The following is a 26092-nucleotide window of genomic DNA, read 5'->3' as shown; positions in this document are numbered from 1 at the left end:
AGATCCAAGGATGCTTGTAAAGTTAAATCATATTAGGAGGTTACTAGTAGCATCAGCATAAAGTATATGTCCTTCCTATGTGCCTACCCCAAATCCAATATTTTTAATAGAAACTCTTGGAGTAGGAAAGCTGAAATTATTGCTCACGCTTTATAGCATGACAAAAGGCTCAGAGTGTCTACTGCTGACATGCATGGTCAAGTTCAAGTGTACTTTTTTTTTTTTTTTTTAAAGATTTTATTATTTCCTTTTTCTCCCCAAAGCCCCCCGGTACATAGTTGTATATTCTTCATTGTGGGTTCTTCTAGTTGTGGCATGTGGGACGCTGCCTCAGCGTGGTCTGATGAGCAGTGCCATGTCCGCACCCAGGATTCGAACCAACGAAACACTGGGCCGCCTGCAGCGGAGCGCGCGAACTTAACCACTCGGCCACAAGGCCAGCCCCTCAAGTGTACTTTTAAACAGCATTATTTTACACATGTACCCAGAAGAAAAATTCTCTTTCCTTTTTAGTCTGATTTTCCATTCCTTTATGTGACTTATTCAGGTAAGTGTATAAAAATATCAAGTTTGCAATTTCCCCTGATGTCACAAACTTCATTAAGTTTTTAAAAATCTGAACTATGATCTTTCCCAATCATAAACTTCATTTCTAAACCCTTGTTTTTCAACTCTGTTTTCAAGTTTGAACCACCTGGAGAGAGATGTTTTAACCTGCTGGTGTCTGGACTCCACCCCCCAGAGATTGGGTTTAATTTGCTGTGGCAGGGTGTGGTCATCCACACGGTTTAAGCCTCTGGTACTTCTCATGTGTGGTCTTGTCACATACCGTCAGTCTAAGCACGCAAAGATTCTTGAGTCTTCAGAGTTGGCATCTGCTCTTGTCACTTTCCACAAGGAAAAAAATTAATAAACATGCTGAGTTTTATGCATTAACTTCTACTAGGATAAAATATATTCCTTATTCTTATGTTCCAGTCGACTTTCCAGACAGTACAGCTGACAGCATCTGCAGAAATCGACACCTATAACCCTCAGATATATGTGATCGAAGAAAACACAGTCACGGTGAGCGCATCACATCCCTCCTTGTGGGCGTTAGAGTCTAGGATGGGCATTCCATTTCTGAAAACTCAGAATACTTGTTCTCACCTACGTATATGTAGAAGTATCTCACTGAAACTCTAAAAATTCAATATTTATTTATGTTGAGCTTTCGGCAAGGATGTTTGCTACACAGAAAAGTTCAGTGATGTTCTTGGCCTCCTCCACAACCCCACCACCCCCGCCACGTTGGCAAAGTTGGATCAGAGGTGATGTTCCAATGAAAGGCACAACAAAAGGGGCTCCGTCTTGCTTGGGGCTCTCTTCTCTATGCCGGACCACCACCAGTTCTTCCCTTCTCCTCATGCTGACACAAAACAGTCTAGATCTTAGACCATAAAATCCAAGTCATGCTTATTTGAATCATATATTGTAGTTCAGAGAATTTTTTAAAGAGAAGTGTTGAAGTATGCTTAATAAATAAGGCATTATTAGAGAGCTTCTTTTTTTTAGTAGTATTCCTTATGGCTAGACATTGACACTGTGTGAAATGTCCATCCATTAGGTCTTCCAGTCTAGAAAACTATAAATGCTTCTGGTTGATTAAAAAAAAAAGGGGTGGGGGTTTTGCAAAGAAATGTACTTTGAGAGAAAACAAAAGCTCCCTGTTCCAAGAGCTGGCATGGGACGAGTCTCCTTTGCACTGAAACTCTGGTTAGAATACGCCGTATTTAGATAGAGCGGGATTTCCATGTCCAGCTAATCTGCTGGCAGAGCCCTGAGCGTTTTCCTCCTAATGCTTTTGTTAGAAACTGGAAGCCAGTTCAAGACTCTGACCCCAAGGCCAACTTGGCAGCTTGCCTCGGTCACTGCTGCAGCCTACAGACTTGGTTAAAAAGCCAATGGCCCTGTGAACTCTGGACCTCTCAATGCCTGAGAGTGGAGTGCACAGCACTGCTGTCCCAGGGACAAGGATTCCACACAACAGAGACTGCTTCTCTGCCTCTGGTTTAGGACCCTCAGCAAAGGCCCACACCCTCTCTTCAGAGGCTAGAGCGTGGAAAATCAGAAATGGAGCCAAAGGAAATGTGGCTTCAGATATAAAGTATTATGAACGTAGCCTGGGGGAAAAGTGCTATAGAGATTTTTAAGGCTCATTTTAGAAAAATGTAGTGTTCAGACAATACTTGAACCTCTGCTGAAGTCTTTGTTTTTTTAGAAAGCAGTATTTAATAAATGTATTAATTGAAAATTCTAACAATTTTAATGAACCCTTTAGGAGATTTTTCTTGGTTTTCTCAGTGCAATACTGATAACACGGGCCAACTATTACTTAATTGTGTCTATAAAAATATTATTTGAATCCAAATAATATTTTGGATAATTTTTAAAATAACATTTGGAATCCAAATAATCAATGGACATATCCCTATAGGTAGATAAGTAACTCTTAAATTGATTTGAATCCCAGTCCTATTTAAAACTCTAATACAAAAATTTTGTACTCATGGATCCATAGAAATCCACGGACCCCAGACTGGGAAGTTTCGGAATAGAGACAAGTAGAGATCTAACCGCCATTAAGCAGTGAACTCTATGAATTTATACTTACTTTACTCCTAAATTTATAAAGACTGCTTTAGCTCTTGAAAATACAAATGAGAATATAGCCACCAAAAGGTCAGACGCAAGTTTGACTCAAGTCATAAATTCTGTGATGAAAAACAGCTCATCTGCCGCCGTAATTCAGTGTTCAATCAAGTAAATATGGTTTTGTCCCCGTGTTTTGCTCCAAAATGTAGCTTTTGAAGAATATAGTTTGTGGAGGAAATGATTGTGATCCTTTCTGCAATTAAAAAAAAAAAAGAATATCCAGTTTTATTGTTAGAACTCCTAGGGCAGCCATTCTATTACAAAGTCACATAGATTGCCAGGAAGTGGCCAGAAAGAGTCAAGTATGTAGAGACTCAAAGACAATTTTGATCACTGAAAATGTCAACTTGAGCTCTAAGATAATTCTACTTTTTAACCATCCATAGCAAGTAAGCTTGAGTAAGAGTTAAGTGAAATCGATATTTCAGGAAGTTTGTGAAGTTGTTACTGTTGTTTAATCACAAGGGGTTTGGATCTTAATTTGTTTGGCCTTTGAGTCCTCCTCCCTGAGCCTGGATTCCAAATGCTTTCACTTCGTAGTGAGACCGTGTGCCAGAAATTGAAGTTCCTACTTCATAAGTAATTAATGTGAGATTTTCAGAGATGACACATCCGCTAAACCCTGATGCCATTAAAGGGAGGAAACTAGAAAACTTGAATTCCTTGCCTGGACTTTGCAGGAGCATTTTCTCTAGAAATTGTACTGCACTATTTTTTTTTTTTTAAAGATTGGCTCTGAGCTAACATCTGTTGCCAATCTTTTTTTTTTTCTTCTTCTTCTCCCCAAAGCCCCCCGGTACATAGTTGTATGTTGTAGTTGTAGTCCTTCTGGTTGTGGCATGTGGGATGCCGCCTCAGCGTGGCCTGCTGAGCAGGGCTAGGTCTGCACCCAGGATCTGAACTGGCAAAACCCTGGGCCGCCGAAGCAGAGCACGTGAACTTAAACACTTGGCCACAGGGCAGCCCCTGCACAATGTTTAACTGTGGAATGTGATCCTGAGCAAGTCACACCACCTTTCTAGACCATCATTTATGAAATTAGAGAATTTGACTAGGCCATCTCTTTTTTTCAGTGCTAAAATAAGTTAACTCAATTGTGTATGTACATTTACAGATTCCCATCACCATCATGAAGCCCCATGAGAAAGCCGAAGTACCAACCGGAGTTATAGTGGGAAGTGTAATTGCTGGAATCCTTTTGCTATTAGCTCTGGTTGCAATTTTATGGAAGGTAAGAAAAGTTTCTTATTTTATAATACAGGGCTTCCAAAGACGTCTGTCTTGAATTTCCTTATCAAACAGCACCCTTAAGTTTTATATGGTGCCTCCCGCCATCATGAGAACAGGAAATTCAAGTTCATTTGCAAATTCTCACTGATGTCTTTGAAAACAATCCATAAGGACTGTATCTCTTTGGTCTTGGTTCCTGTCCTTCTTTTCAACCTTTCTTTTATCCAGACCCCTGAATGTTTTATTCAGCTGCAAAGAGTAGACCCTGAAAAATTTAACTTAATGCAATTCAGCTGAACTCTCTGGGTATTAATTTCCTCACTGAGGGGCTGACGCCAGGTCAGTAGTCTGCAAGCTACTGTCTCCAGAGCTTCAGCAACTCCCAGAGGTGCGTTAGGGAAAGGGGCCCCTCCAAAATAAGCTATAGGTGGTAACATCTTTACATCATCATCTTACAGCTCGGCTTCTTCAAAAGAAAATATGAAAAAATGGCCAAAAACCCAGAGGAGATTGACGAGACCACAGAACTCAACAGCTGAACCTCCCGGCAATTCTCACTGTGGTGCAAATTGACAGCATCTCGGCCTGGGTTTGCAATTTACATGAAAGGATTTTTTTTAAATCCCAGCATTTTATTATAATACGTAAACCAGCCTGATATTTTAGGAAAACTGCAGGTCGGTTTGGAAAGAAGAAATGGGATGTGGGGGGTGAGGGCTAGGAGAAGAAAGGGGAAAAGACTTATATGGGGGAAAAGTGATCTTTACACTGGCTGGTCCAGAGTTTACATTGCAACGTACCGTACATTGTGTTAGAAACGTGAAATGCTTCCAAACGTGACAAGTCTTAAAAATATAACCTTTCTCAGTGTTGGGGGAAAAAAACAATCATTTAAAATGGTTTTTAAATAGCAACAACGTAAGTGGAAGTAGTCCACTTGTGGTATAGATATGTAATTAGCTTGGATACTGGTGTTGAGATGGGGAAAAAGACAACATAGGCCTTCAAGTGAGGCTGTGCATCCAAAGTTGCCACAGAGATGATATTGTGATAATTTTGTTTATAAACGAGGTAAAATGTGCTGTTGTCAGCCCACAGCCACCTCCTCAGAATCCCTTTCTTGCTTGACTAACTGGTAGGAGCCTAGAATGTGCTTCCTGTGGAGGACGTTTCGATTTTAGGGTGGGGGGGTAGGAAATAGTTTAGAGGCCAAAGCACAAAATTTTGTTTAAAATCTGTAACCACATTTACGGTACAACCCTGTCCACTGGAGGCCCAGCCTGTGCCAGAGGAAGTTGGAAGTTCCCTTTCTCTTTTAGGCTGCACAGCTGGCCAACTTGACTGGTGGGCTGACAGGGATCTAGTGAATTTTTGAAAGATGAGTAATTTTGTTGGCATCCTTCCTCCTTCTGTACTGAACCGTTCTCCCACCTGCTGGTGCCCCCATGTTCTAGAAGCCCGTTGGAGCCTGCCTTCCCATCCACTACTCCGGGGTTATCCACCTTCCTTCACCCCTCGTCCTAATCCCCCATTCCCTCTGGGCAGCTGCTCGATACCGGGTGTGAGGAGAAGTCACCTGTTTAACTTACATATTTGCACGAATTACTGTATAATCCCCTTCACTTCAGGGAACTCTTTTCATTTATTGCTAAACAAGTAAGAAAAATAAGCTTGAATGAATTTCTAATTGTTGGGATTTCAGGCAGTGTAAACAAGGCAAAGGAAAACATCATCTCAGGAATTTGAGAAGTTATAACAACATTGGAAACCACCAAATTAGCAGGCGCACCCTCTATGCTCCTCTGTTTCTGGAGGACTGAAACTTCCAGAAGAATGACTTTCACCTGGGCAAGTTTGTTCACAAAGTAGATGCTTAGGCCCCAAATCCCGAGAGTCTGATTTGGTGGGGTTGAGATGAGGCCCGGGAACCTGGTTTTAACAAGCGCCCCAGTCTTTATGATGTAAATGGCCCACCTTGAGGAACACCACCCATTTCCACTTTCGGACCTTCTTTTCTCTTTTTCTGAGCCCACATATTCTCTAGGAGGGACTGGGAGGAAAAGGGCACAGGCAAAAACAGTGGGGGCTATTTGATGTCAGAAACTGCCTAACCAAAGCTTCAGACAAGTCACTGACCTCTAGAAACTTCAGTGTCCTCATGATCGAATGGGAAGACTGGGTTGGTGCTCAGCAGCGACGCTTTTAGCTTTAAAGGTCTGCAATCTGGATTTCTTATAATACAAGACAATCCTCCAAGAATTTGAAGTCAGAGGAAAACAGGTATTTGCCCATGTGCATCTGGCCTTGACGGCCTCCTGGCCTCGCCCCTGCCGTGGCAGTCCAGAGCTATCTGCACTGTTTAATGATTTATTTTGTATTTGACAAGACAAACAAGGAAGAAAAAAACAATTAATCAAAAAATGTCGGGTTTATAGCACGATATTCTCTAGTTAGATGTGCTAGAGCTCAATTCTTATAACAACTGTATGGATTCACTGTTTCTTTCCAATAAAAATTTTATTTAAACAATGTGGAGGAGAACCTAGTCGCTAAGTTGATAGAGAATATTTAACAAACCATGTAACTGCTGTATATATGTATATACATACTCATTCTTCAGTGTGTTATACGACAGATTATAGCACGTCATCCTTTTATTTTACTCTGCCTCACCTTCCTTAGACAAGCACTAAACTGAGGTCTCATACACAGTGAGCTTAAGGGCGTGACGAGCCTTGGTCTAGGTAACCTGCCTTGACGGCACTGTCTCCACGAAGTAGCTGGATTACTAGACACTAAAACATTAGCCCCTTGTGTCTGCACCGTTTATGACACTAGGACGGGGTTTTTCAACCTTGGCACTATTGACATTTGGGGCAGGTAATTCTTTCTTATGGGGACTGTCCTGTGCCTTGAAGGACGTTTAGCAGCATCCTTGGCCTCTCCCATCCAGATGCTAGGGAACACCCTCTCCCCCAAGTCATGACAATCAAAAAATGTCTCCAGACATTGTATGACGCCTCCTAGGAGGGAAAGTCACCTCGACTAAGAACTGCGCACTAAAAGTGGGTGGCCTCAATAGGCCACACCCGTCACACCGTGATCAGATCACAGGGTGAGGCAGAGGCGCTGGGGAGGAGAAATTCTCAAGCACTTTTAAGCAAAGGTAATTATCCAGGAAATTAAAGGAAAAAGAATTGTTTGAACAAAAGTTACGTATTCCTATTAAGCCATACTTTTGTTTTAAAAGTAGAGTATGGGGCTTACATGATGCCATCTTAAAGTTTCCATTTCATAAATGGTAGATCTGCAGAATGTGATAAAAACTGACCTGCTTCACGCATGGCTGCCGCACCAGCCTTATGAAATAACACAGTGAAATAGTTTGTGAAGAAACTGCATTGAGATTTGAAATTGTGCATCGTTCGTTTAGCAGCAAATGAGAATTCCTAACTCGACAGAACTTTTTTCTAGCTGGTGGTGTTATTTTTATAAAATAGTAAAAGTTATCTGTTAACTGTGAAAAGAAAACTAAAACCAATTATCATAATCACACAAGTGATTGTATGAAAAATTATTATAAAAGGTGTAATTTTATAATGTATTTATCTATTCTGATATACAGCTATAACTTAATATATGAAAATCTTATAAATTAAGACGTTAAACAGAAAGCAAGATTCCTCAGACTGAGACCTCTGGTCCATCTTTAACATTTCAATTTGCACACAGAAAATAACTGTATGCACAACTTTTTAGGACTATGCCCTTCATGTATGTTAATGCATACTCATTTTAATCAATTTATGAAAGACTAAACATTTAGAAGTAAAAGGTAAACATAAGGGTAAAGTTTGAAATAAATAATAATGTTAACTACTTCTTTGAACTTTAAAGAATGAAAATGTAGCCATTATGTAAATATAAAAAGAGGGTTTCATATGTACCTGATTTATTTTGGCACATAAAGTCAAAATATGAATGTGTATATATGTGTGTATATATATTGCACAACTGTTAGAATTGTATATTTTTTAAAGACATTGTCTTGGACGTTTTCCTTCATACATAATGTATAAATTTTTGTTAAGATGTGATATGTATATTGCTTTGTTTGATTAACTGGTTTTTGTCTTTTTTCTCTCAGTCGAAGATATAAAAACGAATGTATGCATGTCTGTACATAAAGTTGCACGATTCACTTGATTTCTGAAAAACAAAAATCAGATTGGAGTAGTAATCAACATAAATTACTTAAGAGCTTTTCTCATATTAAAGTCGGAGAATCAAACAGAAAAGTATTTAATTGTAAACCACTCTTGTCATACCACGTTACTGGATATCATTAAAACCATTCTGAAACTAAAGCTATTTACTTTGGATTTTGAATTGTACAGCTTACACATTTCACTGTATCTTACACACTCAATGTGCTTCAGAACACATTCAAGACTCAATATAAGAAAAGTGAGGACGTCTCGAGCTCTTACATTCCTAGCAGTGACCATAGGATGTTTTGTAGGAAGCCTAACTTGCCTTCCTAGTTTAGGGACCAGGTGTGAAGGCTTGCCCCTCACAAAGTGGTCCACAGACAGGCAGCGTTGCATCACCTGGAGCCTGGATGCAGATCTCAGGTGCCACCCAGACCTACTGAATTCAAATCGGAAGTTTAACAAGATCCCAGATGGTTCATGCTACATTAATGTTTGAGAGGCACCTCTCTAAACCCCAGCTTCTCTCTTGAATAAAACGTGTGCTTGGGAGAAAGTAGACGTCAGCCAAAATGTGGCAACATGCAGAAGCAGTCCATCTGCAGAGTTGCTTTTTAAAAAAATTTTAGTAGTAAGCAGGAGGGTTTAAATATTTTTATTTTGAGGATTAAATATACTGAAATGAACATGCTGAAATGATAAGACAAGATAATACATTGGGCTCACGAACTGGCCATCAGTATAGGTGGCACATCAACGCAAAGTTGTGTGGTAGGTGCACAGACGTCTCCCACGCCCACGTGGGGCTCTCTCCCTGCCCATCTCCGTCCCAGGGAACCGTCATAGGCAGCTTACTGCAGAACCACCACCAGTAAGTATGTGCGGCACGCACTGTACGTGAAAATACACCTTTGGAGAAAAAGAACGTTAGTTTTTATTTTTCACAGAGCAGGTTAGGAAGTGCTGCTAAACGCCTATGTTAAAGCTAACAACTAGTCACAAATTGGAAAATAATTTTATACTTATTCACTTTTTTTAAAAGCAATCCTTTTACTTATCACCTTTTAAAAACTACAAACATTTTAAAAGACTCCTCCCTCATTTTATCATAGGCCTTTAATATTTTAAACTAAGATACCAACTAAAGATTGGAAATCATCTTATTCAAAATCAGGGACTAATTTTCATCTAAGGACCACTCCAACCTAACTTGCTTTAAAGAAAATGGCTGTAAACCTAAACTGAACTTTTTGTTTCTGTGCAAAATAAAAGTAACAGACTAAAAATCGAAGCCTCAAGTTGCTCTTACTATAACCCCGGCTCTACTGCCCTCTGCTGGGTGGTCTATCTAACTACACCACACAAATCGTGAACCGCCTTAAGAGAGGTCTTTAAGATGCTTGATGCTCAGTCGCTATGCGAGATGTCATAGGAGGGGAGTGGGGAAGGGAGCAGAGGACCTACCCACTCCATTAGCCAGATACTTTTACGCATCCGTAAGCGCTACAACTACACGTCAGGTGTGTTTAATTTCGGGCACAATACTTAATACCAACAGCACTTTTCAGCACTTCTGAGTGCACGTGCTGGTTAGACAGTGCGGTGACAGAGACAAAAGTCTCTCACCTCCAGAAGTTCATGGTCTTGTGACGAAGATAAACTAACAGATGCAGCACATCAGGCGGCAGTAAGTACCTCAACAAAATATAAAGCGAAAGTAAGGGAACAGGATTCCAGTCTTAAATAGGATAGTCAGAGAAGGCTCCCTGAGGAGGTAACATTTCATCATGGACTGAAATAAAGTGAGGAAGCAGATTATGGGAATATCTGGAGGCAGAGCATTCTGGAGGGAGGGACAGGTAAGAGCCCTAAACCAGAATAAACCTGCCACATAGCAGCCACAGCAAAGCAGGGAGCCTAGAGCAAGAGAGGAGGTGAGGAGGCAGGCAAGAGCCAATCATGCAGGCCGTAGGCCCTGGTGAGGACTCTGGGGTTCTAAGATGTCATCAGCTATCAGAAGGTTCTGAGCAGGATGACGAGAGACAGAAGAGCGGCTGCAGGGACACTGTCAAGGCCACAGCAACAGTCCAAGAGAAGCGGAGTGGTGGCTGGACGACAGATGTAGCAGGCGAATAAGGAAGAAGTGGCGGACTCAAGAGGTACCCAGGAATCGTTTTCTAATTCTCCAATAGGTTCATTCATTGACCTGAGGTCAAGACTCAACCACTGGCTTCTTAACCACTATGTCTCCCAACATACTGAAAATATATTGTGGCTCTAACATCATAGCCAAAGGACAAAAATATTCACAGAAGTCACAAAATACTTCATTCACTGACCATTCACTGTTATTTTCAAATAAGACAAAATTCCTTTCATTTTGCTACCCGTTTGAAAAATACTCGAAAGATTAAGTAATTTGAATTTCCTACTTCTTGAGTGAACTTACCTAGCTCTCATACAAAGCCACAGTTCCAAAGTGACTTTGAAACCTTGCAGCTCACCTGCTTAAAGGCTGAATGTTTTTTTTACGTTACTCTTCTAATCACTTGAGTAGCCAAGTAAGTGATGCTAGCCCCTTAGTATCTCAGCCACCAACCAAGTCAGCCACTCCTAAGAAAGAGAGGATCAACTCCATTTTAAGTCCAGTGCAATGAACCCAAAACTTTCAGGGATGTTCCATCCTGACTTCAGGATGCCCCAGATTAACTCCTCACCTCCGTATTGGAGACATCAAAGCATAACAGTCTGCATTCCAGACTTAGAATACAGCCTACTTAACGAAGGCATGATTCTTTCAAAACATGGTTACAGGATGTTTTATGTTCTTTAAAAATATACCATCAATAAAGATCCTCTAAAGAAATATTTGAGTAGAAAAATCCTGAAATCCACATATACCTCATATATGGCAATGTACGTCATATTAACAACACAGGTACAAAATCCTAGGAATATCTATGGTGGGCCAGTAACTCCATGATAATGTGCTTTCAGACAGAACGCACCTGCCTCTGTCCAACTGCCAGCCCGTTTCTCAAATGGGGGCAGGCTAAAGTCTGGTGGAAGGGAGGAGGCAGCATTGAATTGAGAGAGGGTAAGGACAAGACCAGACAGGCAAGCCCTTTTCTGTAAGAGTGCTAGGTGGAGGGTTTGTCTGCCTTCCCAGGATACTTCCAGCCCAATCTCTCTGCACAGGTGAAGGAGTAAGCACCAAGTTACCAGGAGATTCCTCACATCAATGAGGCTGTGCTGTAACTCCCAGGCAAAGACGGAATGCACTTTTCCCCACGGTATGTAAGGCTGGCAGATAAGGACCACCGGGTGGGTGCCTGGCACAGAATAGGCATTCAATATTTCTTGAATGAATTCCTTATGTAAAAAACGCTTCACTAGATGTAACGACTATTACCAACAAAAACAAAAATCAACCTAAGCGTCTGAAACTACAGTCTGTTTCCAATATGCATAATGCAAATTTTGTGATATCAATTGCCCATGTCAACTTTTTATTACTTTAAGAGGTACATGGGGCGGGCCTGGTGGTGCAGTGGTTAAGTTCAGACGTTCCGCTTTGGCAGCCCAGGGTTCACCGGTTTGGATCCCAGGTGCAGACATGGCACTGCTTGGCAAGCCATGCTGTGGTAGGCGTCCCACACATAAAGTAGAGGAAGATGGGCATGGATGTTAGCTCAGGGCCAGTCTTCCTCAGCAAAAAGAGGAGGATTGGTGGCAAATGTCAGCTCAAGGCTAACCTTCCTCAAAAAAAAAAATTTTTTAAAGCTATATGGAACTTATATACTCAGATCCACCAAGATAGTATATTGGCCAAGCAAAAATTGGGCCATTAGTATAAAGATCTTGCAGAAAACTTCACTGTTTATTAATGACTTCACTAATGATAATGTTGAATAAAGAGAACTATCTGAAAATGCTTTAACAAACCACCATTTCATTTTCCTTTTTAACTGGTTGTGGATCAGATTTTAAGTATCAACTAACATTATAGTACAAAGCACCTTTGTTGCTAGTTAGTTTGCCTGGTTTTGCCACAATTTTATGCTGATTTGTATACTGATGCAATACTAATAACTAATAAAATACAGTAAGTGTTATGGTATGATTATAGCTTCTGAAATACTAGAAATCTCCATATTATGAAATATTTTAGGTATTATCACTGAATTTAAAAAACAGAAAAATACTGCTTTTAAACTTTTTTTAATAGTATATTTTTAAAAATATATAAATTCTAAAAATACATCAAATCAAAACTGGCTTCTAATAACTTTTTATACATTCCAGTTCTACCAACATTCCCATAATGCATCCCTGATAACTATGACATCACTGGATGTGGGGGCAGGGGATGGGGGGGCAGGCTCTCTTTGAGACAAAGTCAGCAAGAAGGGGCCACACTTCAGTATGTCGAGTTACAATTAGAACCTAGTCATGGAATAATGTGTCTACCAAAGGCATCCTTGCTCACATTTAAATTATTCTTCCATTTCTTCTCTAAAGCTCTTCCTCCACCTGTAGTTTCTGTGTAGGTCCTCATTCTAAACACCCATTTATTTTGCTTTTTTCTCCCTTTTGTCCCACAGGTGGAACATGAGAGATTGTGCTTCAATAAACTATCTTCACTTTCGGAGAAGAAAAACCAAAATGTGATCAAAGATCAAAGTTTAACACATTTAAATGTTAGTGCTCTAAAAAACTGTGATTTAATCATTGGTTGCCCAAAAGCATTCTTTGTTTCTTTTCCAAGATGATGATGATTCTTCATACAGTTCCTAAAAAACAGAAGCATAGCAGGTATTCAAAACACAGCATTTTAATAAATGCAAATATATTTGAATAAATCAGGCAAATGAATATCACAACTATTTAAATCTGCTCCTCTTTTAACAATCCAATAAACACTGGCAGCATTGTATTGCTCTTAATAAAGCACTGAGAGCAGAAAAATGAGTAAACATGTTCCCTACACTTAAGGACTCCCAATCCAGTAGGAGAAATGACAGACAGGAAGCCTTAACAAGATAAGGTGCAACCACAGAGCGGAATAAACAATTAATTCCTTTTAGGACCATGACAGGAGACAGCCCAGGCAAGGTTAGGTAGAGAAGATGGAAAGTTTTTAGTTTTAAACATTTTTTTCTTTCTAAACACACCCACTCCTCGACATTTCTAAATATGCTTTTCCAAAGGCGGAAGGGATATTTCCATTAGCTGTGAAGTGCCTACCGCAGCAGTTCTTAAACAGGTTTGCGCTGTGCTCTGGTGACAACTGCTCTGTCAGGACGTGCCCTATCTACCCGCCCGGCCCTGCCTCTCTCACAGAAGACCTCGAAGCACAGGCTGGGTCTGGAACCAGACTGCAATTTAGATAATTTTTGGAAAGACGGAGAATAAGAACATATCACTTTCTCTTCTCCCTCTCTAGTCAGATTCTATTCCTGAGGGCTAGGAATCCAAATTCAATTGTCCTCTACACTGGTATACCTTCCAGTCCTCTTCAGAACAGAAAAGGAAATAGAAAGCCCAGCTAGTCCTCAAAGCATAAAAATGAGAGTATGGCCAACTCCTGCCTGCTCCCTTATTTTGGGGGCCTACCCTCTCATTGACTTCCTGTCAGCTGGCTGTCCATTCTTTCCTTCCTGGTGAAGAGAGCCACCCCTGCCACCCAGGCTCACAACTCATTGTGGAATGCTCTTCCTACGGCTCCCTCTTCAGGGGGCTGCCTCGTGGTCTATCAAAATCACGGCGGCCTTGTTCACAGCAAGCTGCCATATATATCTGAATGTCACTAAGACAATTTCCTTTCACATATCCTGGCCCAAAGTTTCCCCTTATTACAAGAAGCTTCCGTTTTTATTCAGAAAATATGGTCACTCAATTTCACAGGCCCTGGTTCAGAGTCCAATTTGCTCATCTCTACAAGTGACTGGGGCAGCGGGCTCCTAGGAAGGACTCGCTGTCTGGTCCTCTGCTCTGGCCTTCTGACCTACTAGACGGTTAATTCATTCCTCAGCTTTGCGACCAGCCACAATGCTGTGGGTGATTCTAGACTCTTAAGAGTAATTACATGTTTGAGAGTTCAGAACAATCCCACTGTGATGTTACTACATGGGGTGGGGGTGTGTGGTGGGGGGGAAATTAAGGAGTTGGGCCTTTCCATCCCTTCAGAATGCTCTATTTAACCAGAGAATTGTTCGCTTTTATTGATGGGTTTAACATATTGACAGAAAACAAGCTAGAATTTCCTATTATGTTTTTAAATTCACTCACTATGTATTTTCTCTGAGGAGGCAACACCCCACCCTTTTTCTTTTTCTCAAAAAGCTCTAGGAGAAGGCTCTTTGCCTTAAGGAATCTCTATTTTAGCCAGTGCCTAAACAGCCATGCATTATTCTCACTCTCCAAAGGAAAGACCCTTAAGCCAAGGGAATTCTAATCCAAGAGAAACGACTTCATATATGAACTACTGGCATAGTCTAGACTAGGAATTCTACTTGTTACCGCTTGCTGAAGCCTACTCTATGCCACGCATTCGTGGGGCATGTGCTTTTCATGCTTCAAAAACCTTGGAAAGGAGATATTACATAAACACTCTATTTCACAGATAAAGAAAACAAGATTCTATAAAGTCAGGAGGGGCCCATGAAGACAAACTCTGTACATACTCTTATTCCTTAGCCTTTAAAAATTCCTGGAAGAAATCAAGACCAGATGGCAAAATTAGGTATCTCCTTCACTTACCTTTTTCCATATGGGCACCCTGGCTTTCAGAGCATCAATGGCATAGCTCACAGCCTCCAAGGATGCAGCCCTGTGGGCTGAGGACACAGCAATGATTACGCTTGCTTCTGACACTGGAACTAAGCTTTAACAAAATGAAGAAAGAAATTTACCATCTCCTCTGAATCTGTGTGTTAAAGAATCAACAAGACAGACGAAAAAAAAATTCTTAAACCATCCAGTTCTGTTTTACTTAAACATCCAGTTTAGTTAGAAAACAGTAATGCACCCCAGTTGCATTCAGCAAAGGGGAGGCTGAGGTTGTGGCTGATTTGTTGGCATCTATCCACCACACCTGTCTGGTGTGCACCAGGAAGAAAGGGTCCTTTCACTGATTCAACAAACATCTCATTCAAACCAACAAGGCACAGAGCCAGGCAAGGCCTGGAGATAAAGTTACCAAATGATGAGTGTAACGTAGAATTTAAAATATTAAATAGCAATCAATACTAATAGGATTGATAACATTATTAATATAATTGTTTATTAATAAAATTATGGTTATTAATAACAAAACCATAACTAAGAGAATATGAGATGCAGCCTCAATTGCTGGGTTCTTTTTTAAAGCTCAGAACTCTACGCTTCTTAATGGCACAAAAAGGCAACTAATTTAATGATCTTCAAAGTCATTTATAGAAAAACAAATCTCTTGGGGCTGGCAGGGTGGCATAGTGGTTAAGTTCACGCACTCCACTTCGGCAGCCCAGGGTTCGCAAGTTTGGATCCTGGGCGTGGATCTAAAAACTGCTTATCAAGCCACACTGTGGAAGTGTCCCACATGTAAAATAGAGGAAGATGGGCATGGATCTTAGCTCAGGGCCAATCTTCCTCAGCAAAAAGAGGACGATTGGCGGTAGATGTTAGCTCAGGGCTAATCTTCTGCCAAAAAAAAAAAATCTCTTAACAGACTGTCATATAAACAGAGTCCAAAATACAAAACAATTCTTCAAAGGCCTCAAGGACTTTGGCACACATTAGCACAGGCTGTTGGGCGCAGGGCCTAAGAGTCTTGGCACATTGGACTTTGCTACAGCACTAGGCACTCTCCAAATGTTACAACCTAACAACCACTGGGGAGGCATCTCTAGTGTCCGCCAGAATAATACACAAACCTTCCTCTCATGGTAATACAAGATTCCTATGAAAGATTCCAGAATCAGAATTAGTACAAAGGCAGAAAACAACTATATGTAACTTCTAAATTGATAAAGGAAGTCATACCCAAGTCTGTGGAACACTGCAATGTGTCTGACGGGCCATTTCTGTCTAATGTCACTACAAATTTTTCTGACTTCATTTTCTGCCATCGGTAGATATGCTTCATATTCTAAGCTAATGACTTTTTTCCCTTCAAAGTTATTTCTTGTAGTCCCTAAAAAAAAAATTGCAATTAAAATAAGATTTCTCCTTACAATAAAAATAGCACAATAATATAACAAAACAGGATGATTTTTGAATAGACAAGCAGCATATCAATTTATCTAAAAATCACTTTGACATCTAAAAACGAAAACTTGACTAGAAAAACAAAACATAATTATAACAAAGATAAGGAAATAAAATGACACTGATTAGTCAAGCTCACTGAAAACACTCACACGACAAACCAGGATAAATTCCTTTTCTAACTAACAGCATTTGATACTTAAAAGAAAAACATTATGTTCTCAGGATTATCATTAAGTTATTACCATCACCATTTTTTCCCCCCAATATTTAGAAAATACAGAATTCTCTCTCCTAATAGTGACTTTTAACCTATTTCTAAAAATGCCTTTAATGTAGGTTAATTTGAAGGTTACTAAAACAAAACAAGAACTAAAAAAATTTCTACCCACTATCATGGGTAATCTTGGTTTATTACTTAGTATCTTAAAATCCTCTGACTATGAAGGACCAACATGGGAAAGAAACACTTGCTAATTTCCATTGTCTTGCACAGTCAACAGATACTGTGAAAATAACAACTCACCTACAAACAGGGATATTGCACCACAGAGCGGAGAAATCACCAACTGGGAGACTTCATCTACTGAGAGTTTCTCAGCAGTGAATTTTATTATATCTTTAGCTTTCTCTTCAACTTCACTCTTATCTTTCCTAGAAATAAGATATTAATAAGCCTTAACACTGGTACAAGAGGCAAAACACCCAATTTATAGGCTGTGTCTCAATTTATATATTTTCTACATGAGAGGTGTTAGGAGGCATGATTTGATCTGAATGATAAAAGTAAGTGTAAAATTTTAGCAAAACCCAATATATTTATAAATATCGCTATGAATCAAGCACGATATAAAACTGAATTTACCATGAACATGATCACTTAAAATGTCATCTACTTCACATGCCAGTTTATCCCAAATTCTAGAACCGCTACTCTTAGCGCCCATCGCAGGATAGTTCAGATTGCAACACCTTCATCCACAAGCACATCACCTCTAACCAACGAATTACCACGCAGCACGCCTAGAACTGCCTTTTTCTTTATCCAAAAAGGAGAGAGGAAGAAGGGAAGTGATGGTGACTCCACTGGATTCCAGGCACAACCCCAGCTAAGTGAGGAAATAAGGAAATAGCTGCGTGCCTGTCCACAAGGCGTTGCGCAGTCCTTTGCCATGCGTTTCTCATTTCACTCAGCAAGCACTTACTACACACAGTACTCACCGAGGGCCAGACACTAATACCAGGCACTAACTACAAAGGAGGGGAAAGAAGACACTGCTCCTGCCCTCAGGGCACTTATACTAGGATGGGAGAAACACAGCAATGAACAGGAATTACAAACAGGGATAACTTATGGAAATAAACAGGGTTCTGAGACAGAGAAAGGGAAAATGGGCTATTTAAGAAAAGAGCATCTCAGAAGGCCTCTCACAGAGGTAACATTCAAAGTTGAGACCTGAAAGATAATAAGGCAGCCCTGTAAAGAAACAGAGCAACAGGCCCCCAGGCAGAGACAGAAGGAATGGCAAATGCCAAGGCTCTGGGACAAAAAAGCATGGTGTGTCGCTCCAGAACCTAGAGGAAGGCCAGAGCCCACGGGGCAGGGGAGAGAACTGACGGGCTGAGGCTGGGCAGGTAAGTCGGACCTTGCAGGCCATGAAGAGTCTGGATATAATCATAACTGCTGTGGGGTTTCATCCACATCGAAAGATGAAGGAAAGAAGGCTCAGAGGAGTTAAGGACTCACTCAAGGTGATTCCAACCGAGGAATCTTACCAAATCCAGTGTTCTTTTCCCTATCTCCTTCCAGCCACTGATAAGAAAAGAACCATTATCCATACACCACTGGGTTCTCAGATGTTTCACCTCCTCTACAGGCCACCTGAGCTTCTTCCATCTTTTTCTTGCAATAACATATAGGTAACCCAAACATGGTCTATGAACCCCAAACCACACTGAATTCCCACAACTTGATTCTGTAAGGACACAGATAGGTTCTAAAATTACATATTACAAATCCTGTCAACCACACTCAAATAATACACAATGCTTTGAGTAATCTTCCCAATCTTTTTGAAGAACAGCTCTAATCATCACTGTCTCTCTCTCACACACACACACCTTTAATGGCAACTCATTATTTTCTGAATAAATTCCAAACTCCGAAAAATAGCATTTTTCTAAAATCATGGTAGTGATATGGCGACCACGGTTACCAAATAAAATTGAGACACGTACCTAACAAGGAATTCTTCTATTATTTCCAAACAGTAGGACTAAGAAAGATCCAATCTCTATTGACACGCTGTACAATTTGCTTTCCAATATTTATTCTTCACATTTTGGGGCACTGCCCTCCAGGAGAATAGGGGAAAAAACAACAGGCCTCCTCGGCTTTTTCCTTTCTTTAAGGAAACCAAGGATGTGCCACTGAGTATGATATTTACTCTTGATTTTTGAGAAAAACCCTAACAAATTAAGAAAGTTTTTTTTCATTCCTAACTTACCAAGAGTTTTTAAGCAGGGATGATTGCTTATTTCTACATTATTCTTCAGTTGACAATAAATTAAGCCTCATTCTGTCTGTCTGTCCAGACTATACTGAGGAATGTTTACACATTATCCTACTCAAATACGGACTACACTGTTTGGAAAGATGGAAACGTCACACAGCCACCTGCAACACAGCTAGAATAATAATATAGTATAATATAATATGATATAATAACACAGCTGTATTTTAATACCTGGAAAATAGCAAGCTTTCTTTTCAGGCACAGTGATATTTTTATTTTTTGGCTATATAATTTTTCTACATTTCTCTGTGCCAAGAGAGCTATTAGCCAGTATTAGCAAGCATACTTGTGAAAAAGTACACAGAGAGTCCAACAATCTGAGTTCAGATGTTGGCTCTGTCCCTTATTAGTTATGTGATCACAGACAAGTTTCTAACTTCTCTGCATTTCCGTTTTCTTCCTGCAAGATAGGGGATATTAATACTCCAGTGTCCAGCACTGTGCCTAATACATACTATAATCTCAATAAACCATGTTAAGTGAATAAAAGGAACATATGAAACCGACAATAAACTGCTTACAACAGAATTGATGCAGAGACGATCGGTAGGTATTTATAAGTCTGTCTGTACTAACAGAGCTGCTGCTTTAAAAAAGAGTTGGTGCAGACAGACCTACAGAGAGTTACAGCAAACCATATACAAGTTATCCTCTGCATGATCCTTCTCCCCAAGACTGGTTAAAATGTCTCACATACCCAAGTGGCTCAAAAGCACTACCCTCCGCTAATGGGGGGGATGATGGCAATTTCGTCTCCTGATTGAAGCAAGAGGAGCTGATCTCCAAGCTCGACATATTCCTGACGAACAGCAAATATCACCTGATTTCTGACATCAGCCAATCTGAAGGGAAAAAAGGACATGAGAAGTATCAGTGCTGTGTTAGACCTCAAATTTCCTGTGCTGAAATCAAAAATGTTACATAAATATTACCTTATGAAGTATCACCTGCAAAGTTACTAATTAAACTAGCTCATTCTGCAGAGAAAAGACATATCCACTGAAGAACATATTTATTCACCAGAAAGAACACAGTAAACCGCTAACAACTCTTTACTGGATGTTGTGTGCCTTGGGGAATAAACAAACAAGCCAAAAAAACCCCCCAAAAACAAAAAACACCAGACTGAAGACAACAATCAGACCAGGTCAAAAAAAAGAAAAAGAAAAATTTCCTGATCAGAACACGTGCTCCCCGAGAGCCTTCCACCTAAGTATACAAGTATACTATGTTTACCCCAGAAGCTCTCCCCAAAACCTGGGACAGAGGCCCCACTATATTTCATTTATTATCAGGGCACTTTAAGAGCAACTTGAAAGACAGAAAATCAAGGAACAGTGTCCTTCACACAGCATTAGGACGTCCAAGTGAAACATCTGTTCAGACTTAAGTGACACTATTATTATTCCTGAAATACCTCAAATAAGCCACTACTATACTTTGTTCCAAAAAAAACTTGAAGTAGGGACAATAGCAGTAAAATTATAGATTTTCAAGAACCAGAAAGAAACAAATATTGCAAAAACTCTAATTCAGCAGCTGCTAAAGTTTATCTTTCACTTTACTTTTAATCTTAGAAATTTCTATTTTGAGTTCTCTAAAGAAGGGGCGGGATATAAAAGTTTAAAGCACACATTTTTAACAGAATTTGTACCAATTTCACTTAACATTATAAAACGCAGAATCTACATTTTCAGTATTTTGTAAATTATAAAAGTAAATATAATCATGTCCTTTGGGAGTATCCCAGCTCACTGGTATCTTTTTTTAGTAAAGTATCTTTAACCTTCCTTAAGGAATTGTGTATGTTTAAATACTAGAATTTAAGTTTTTAGGAGTAGTTCCAGAAAAATACAACTAATGACCCTTTCTGACATTAAGTATGGGAATCAAAATTAACTTTTTTTTTTACTTTTATCATTTGGTCATTTACACATTTTTAAATATTAAAAAGTATTAATCATATGCATTCTACAAATTTTTAACTACCCAGGATGTCGTGTTTCTATCTCATTCCACAGCTGCAATGCTTTTATTTCTTGTGGCACAGAAATGGTCTCTGAGCGAATTCCTGCTATTTCAGCACTTTTTGCAAAATACAACACTTCAACCTGAAAAGGAGAGAAAATGCTTTTAACAATAGAAACTCAACAGTTCTTTCCTGACTGTCCATGCTGGGTTTTCTTTTTTTTTCCAAATGTCTTTCATCAAAGACAAATTTTATAAGTTAAATTAAATCGCTTATAAAAATGTCAGTACATCTATAAGTTCAAATTCTGAAATATTTTTATGTTTTAAGCACAATTCAGACTAATTTCCGGATCCTTTTTAGTTTTACAAATGGAAGTGTGCCACAACTAAAATCCTAACAATATCCTCTTAGAAACCATGAAGTTAAGTCGGTCTTGACATAAAATTTATAGCAGCTTTTATAAACACTTAAGCAGCGAATAAAGGTCTAAGTCAAGAGATGAATTACACAAATAAAATAAATGACCAAATAAGAGAAAGACACGTCTTTCACCGTTATCATATGACCTTCGATTCCAGTCTACGCTACACTGAACCCAGCTGCTGAGGATTAAGTTATGCAACATACAAACACTGACATAAGAAAGCAGGTGGGTCTGAAATACAGGATAACCTGCTATTTCCTAGAAGAACCTATGCAGTCAGCCTGGTATCTAGAGGATGTGACCAAGCAAAATAACCCACCTGTCACTCAGTGCAAATTATTCCCTGTGAAATAGAGGTTTACAAATAATCAGGGGTTTGCAAACGCACAGATGAAGCACACTTCTTCACAAGAATTCTTAGTTAAGTGCATTTCTTTTGAAAAACTGGAAACTTGTCTTTGTCAAAAGAAGCAGGGAGCAAAGATCGACGCCGTCACCCGGACACCACGGGTTCGCAGAGTGCACACGACCTCCCAGGGGGCGGCCGCAGCAAAGCCTCCGCAGCCCGGAAGGGCCACAGCAGTGGCGGTCGCGGGCCCGGACAGAAGGCACCAGGCAGGGTGGCTGTAGGGGGCGTCCGGGTAAGCAACGCCGGGTCTGTGAAGGGACGGGGCGAGGGCAGACACGGCCCGGAAGGATCCCCACCCTTACCTGGCACCGCGGCACCATCCCGCCCGCGATCCCTGGTCCTGTCTCCCGGCCGTGGAGGGGGCGGCGCCAGGCTGACCGAGAGCGCAGGCGCAACCTGACGGCTCCTTCCGCCCGCACTGGGCATGCGCAGAACCAGCTCCGCCCCACTGTTCTGTCTACAGGCTGTCCGCGGCGGACGGCTGGGCTGAAAGCTCAGTTTTCTCTGGCCGGTGGGTCGCGGCGGAGAGCGTGAGCTACAGGTGTCCGTAGACAGGAAGAGGGCTGCCGATGCCTGCCCATCTCCTCCGAGGAGAGGCCGAGGGGCGGGAAGAGCCGATACCGGACTCTCCTGGACACGTGCCACCTGCGTTTTGAAGTTCTGCTTGTCCACTCGCTCACCTGTAGGCGTCTCTTTGAAACTTTTTATCTACCTGCCATCTGGTTTATGATTACTGTTCCTTAAAGACTTAGAGCATTCAACTTATCAGAGCATTCGAACTGTCTCACATTTACATTTTCCCTGTTTACTAGCTGCTCAGTAATTTGTCCGCATACTATGCATCCAACATTTCTAACTTTTTACCAACAAGAACTCTTTTAAATTACTTGCGTCGTTACGTGGGTATAAGCTAGGCGCCCCTCGGAGCTCATGGTCCTGGATGTGGGACGGTCAGAACCCATTAATGGTAACTCAATGAACCAAATGTCATGCTAGGGATACGTGTTCCATTTCATGGGGTGGGACGGGGAAAGGGGCTGGTCACCTGAGGAGTGCGCTCGAGGATGTCTTCAGCGAAGCGATGCTGGAGCTAAATCTGCTACAATGAGTAGCAGCAAATGGCGGAGTCAGGGTAGGGATGAGGGAATTTGACTAGCCTGTGACAAGCCAGAGAGCTATAAAGCAGGTCACAAAGAGGTCACAGAAGGACAAACAGTTGTGCGTGCCGCTTACCAGGAAGTAACGGGAAATGAGGCTGAAGATAGCAAGTACAGCCGGTGGCAGGAAAAATTGACCAGGACTAAGACCAACATATATTCTGGTAAAGTTGTCAACATCAAAGATAAAAAATGATATTTGCATCCAGATAGAAAAACAAGGGAATGATGACAGTGGCCTTGGATTTGTACATAACAGCCAATGCCCGAGGATGGTGGTGTGCAATATGTAAAACTGGCTTAGAACAAAAGCATGACCCAAAATATTACATAAGGCAAGCTGGTGTTCAGGAACGCTGAGGCCTGAAACCCCTAAACCTGGAAAAACTGAAAAAATACAGCACCTGAGAGCCCTTAAAAAACTCCTTGGGCAAAAGTCCAGTCAATCAAGAGTAATGAGAATATTAAAAAAAATAGAAACTGCCCGAAATTGGAACACGTAGTTACAAAATATTGATTCAAGCCTCTTAATATTTTCATAATCTTGTTTCTTCATTTTAGAAGGATCTTTTGGGGCAACTATATCTTGTGAATAAATAATCTGATGATTTATAATTCCTTCAGCTTCACTTCAGTTATTTTGTTGTGAAATCCAACTAAAAATAAATATCTAAAAAAGAAGAAGAATATATAGTATAATTACATTTAAAAGAATTATGTCTGGGAAACATTAACACTCAGAGAAAAGAGATAGAATAACATTCACCAAATGATAGCAGTTACTGTATCTGGGTAGTGAAATTGTGGATGATTTAAAAAATACTTTTGCTTTCCTCTTGATAAATTTCTCTGTAGCTTGATTTTTTTAAAGTAATTTGTCTATTCTATAAATATTTGTTGAGTGCTTCTTGCTATTTAAGCACCCAGGATAGATCTGTGAACTACAAAAATATGGTCCTTGCCTTGTGGAGCTTGCTTTCTGGTTAGGAAGACAGACCATATGTAAGAAACAGGAACAGTTTGCGATGAGTGCTAAGAAAGAAATGAATAGCGGAGGAGCAGGGGGCACCTTCCTTAGGGTCAGGAGGGGATGAACATTGCCTGAGCTGAGCTGAGACCTGAAGGATGAGAGGAGACAGCCTTGTGTGATGGTGGGGGAAGAGCATTCTGGACAGAGGCTTTGCAGTAGGAAAAGACTCGGCGCATCTGGAGAAAAGAAGAGAGGCCAGCGGGTCTGAAATGTAAGGAAAGGTAGAGAGCCCGGTGAGATGATTTGTGGAGATTAAGGCAAACTTGTACAGATCCTGGGAGGTCCTGAAAGCCAGTTTGGATTTTATTCTACATTCAGTGGGAAGCCACAACCCCCCACACACGCTTTTGAAGACATGATTCTGCATCTGCCATTGTCAGGAGCCTGAGCACAAACAGGTCTGAAAAGGAAGCCAGTGAGACCTTATCTGTGGACTTTTCAGTTATGTTAGATAAGAAATTCTTTATCTTGCCCAATTACTTTCTGCCATCCTTTTCAGCTATTAAATAATATCTAGTCCTAGATATCTGGTCACTTATTTTGGCCCGTGATCAGGAACTCTTCAGAAAATGTTACTTAGCTTCACTGACTTTATTTAAGCAAGTTGAGGCCTATGTTCATATGCTATGTTAAAAAATAGAGGATGTTGATTTTCAAATATCAGTCCACATGTACCCCTTTATTATTAAGTGTGGCAGAATTTGTGAAATGTGAAAATATCTCTGAGGAAGTTCGAACTGTGTGGTGTGAGATCTTTAGACGTTTGGCTAATATCTTTAACATATTTTTGGTGGAATTTGAATCTCATTAAAAATAGAGACACAGTAGTTATTTTTAGAAAGACTAGTTCAACATAAACTCATCTGGAATTACACATTTTAAGAGATCCCCCAGAATTTCAAGTGCCTTTTTATACAAATGGCTTGTAAAGACATAGAGTATAGCATCTACTAATAAACAGCCTGGCAGACAGCCTTACGCCTTGCAGGTGGACAGAATATTGGTGATTCGGTTTTATGATTGAATGAAATTATTTACAAAATATCACATTCTTCTTGTGTAATTTTATCCGTTGGTAATTTTGAATAAAAACATAAAATCCAGCAAAAATTATATATACTTGTTAGTTTATTCAAAGAAATGAAAGTCAAGAGGAACGTGCCCTCTTGTGGTTAGTTATTCCAATTGCAAATCCTTCACCTACAAGTGGAAAGAAACTAAATATAAGAGATTTTTACAAATAGAGTCTTCACTGACCATATTTTAAAACCAATATAGAATCTTCCAGCTTCAGATAGCAGAGGAAAGCCAGATCTCAAATTTTAATTTCTACAAAATCTAAGATATGCACAACAAATAGTTTTTAAAAAACACATACACACAGAGAAAAATACACCACACAAGGGTTGTTAGCCAATGGAGAACAAAGCTCTTTTAAGGAGTGTGGTGTGTGTGGGAGCTCTAGAATGCTCCCAACACTGACTTTCCAGAAGCATTAAGAGGAAAAGCTGAGGAAAACAAAAAGCTGAAAAGTCTTACCAAAGGGGAATTGGTGAAGCAGAATTATAGAAATAGAAGACTCACCCCTTTAGAAACAAAAAATCAATCTGAGGCAGTTGCAGGCGCAGGAAGAGGCTGAGTCACGAACCCTTGGGGGACAGCCCAGGAAAAGTCGTCCTCATCTCAAAGGTGCTCAGGAAGACAGCCAGCCCGCCCCACCTTTCACCCGTGGTCCGCGATTTGGGAGTAGAAGTGACTGATGCCTGAAAACAGCATGAGAACACAAGCCAGGCTTCCTCTCCTTAAAAGTAGCAAAAGTTCCAGAGACCCAAATCCTACTAGAGGCTGAGGATGACCTGAAGCCCAAGTTTATCCCTGGATGCAAAGAGGATACCCCAGGCATTATGAAGTAAACCCAGCCCTGAGACCTTTAATAAAACCGCAAAAGAGAGAACAGAGCCTGGTTTGGCCAATGGAGGATGCACACAGCTGAGAAAAATCTCCTTCCACTCGATTCTCATCCCACCCCGTGCCCTCAGGCTACAGATAATTTTTCCTTTCCTGACAAACTTTTTCTCTAAAGGGCCAGACAGTAAATATTTAGACATACCAAGCCATGTGATCTCCATCACAGCT

At 40.5% G+C, this 26092-nt stretch overlaps 2 protein-coding genes across 7 annotated transcripts in view; one reads left to right on the top strand and one right to left on the bottom strand.

The window, feature by feature from the left end:
• Window positions 1-8294, top strand: part of ITGA2 (integrin subunit alpha 2) — a 94240-nt gene extending 85946 nt beyond the window's left edge. For both annotated transcript variants that reach the window (XM_046671532.1, XM_046671533.1), the window contains 3 exons: window positions 979-1068; window positions 3812-3928; window positions 4386-8294. In XM_046671532.1, coding sequence (XP_046527488.1) covers window positions 979-1068; window positions 3812-3928; window positions 4386-4466 — 288 coding nt within the window. In that variant the 3' untranslated portion in view covers window positions 4467-8294. The remainder of the gene's footprint in view (window positions 1-978; window positions 1069-3811; window positions 3929-4385) is intronic.
• A 4048-nt stretch (window positions 8295-12342) lies between these two features.
• MOCS2 (molybdenum cofactor synthesis 2) lies at window positions 12343-25835 on the bottom strand. 5 transcript variants are annotated; one of them, XM_046672344.1, is made up of 7 exons: window positions 25541-25835; window positions 22072-22414; window positions 19662-19806; window positions 16915-17042; window positions 16164-16314; window positions 14901-15024; window positions 12343-12931 (listed from the first exon to the last, which is right to left on the bottom strand). In XM_046672344.1, the coding sequence occupies exons 3-7, from the start codon at window positions 19757-19759 to the stop codon at window positions 12863-12865; spliced, it is 570 nt and encodes a 189-aa protein (XP_046528300.1). In that variant the 5' UTR covers window positions 19760-19806; window positions 22072-22414; window positions 25541-25835; the 3' UTR covers window positions 12343-12862. The 5 variants fall into 5 exon arrangements, with proteins under 5 accessions (XP_046528300.1, XP_046528298.1, XP_046528297.1 ...); XM_046672342.1 differs by lacking the exon at window positions 22072-22414 and adding an exon at window positions 20954-21075 and having other exon boundaries at window positions 25541-25834; XM_046672341.1 differs by lacking the exons at window positions 22072-22414; window positions 25541-25835 and adding exons at window positions 20954-21075; window positions 21680-22044.
• Window positions 25836-26092: the final 257 nt, after the last annotated feature.

Source organism: Equus quagga, chromosome 9 (assembly GCF_021613505.1).
Source record: "Equus quagga isolate Etosha38 chromosome 9, UCLA_HA_Equagga_1.0, whole genome shotgun sequence".
NCBI classification, from domain to species: domain Eukaryota; kingdom Metazoa; phylum Chordata; class Mammalia; order Perissodactyla; family Equidae; genus Equus; species Equus quagga.
Note: the sequence above shows the minus strand (reverse complement) of the source record. Positions and strands in the feature narration are given on the sequence as shown.

Bases quoted from the DNA above. Each gene is read 5' to 3' on its own strand.
- MOCS2 (XM_046672344.1), bottom strand. From the start codon at position 19,759: ATGTCGAGCTTGGAGATCAGCTCCTCTTGCTTCAATCAGGAGACGAAA. The intron at 16,315-16,914 runs GTGAGTTGTTAT...TTTTTTTTTTAG, and splicing joins TGCAATATCCCTGTTTGTAG to GGACTACAAGAAATAACTTT. The intron at 12,932-14,900 runs GTAAGTGAAGGA...TCTGTTTTTTAG, and splicing joins GGGTGCCCATATGGAAAAAG to GAACTGTATGAAGAATCATC.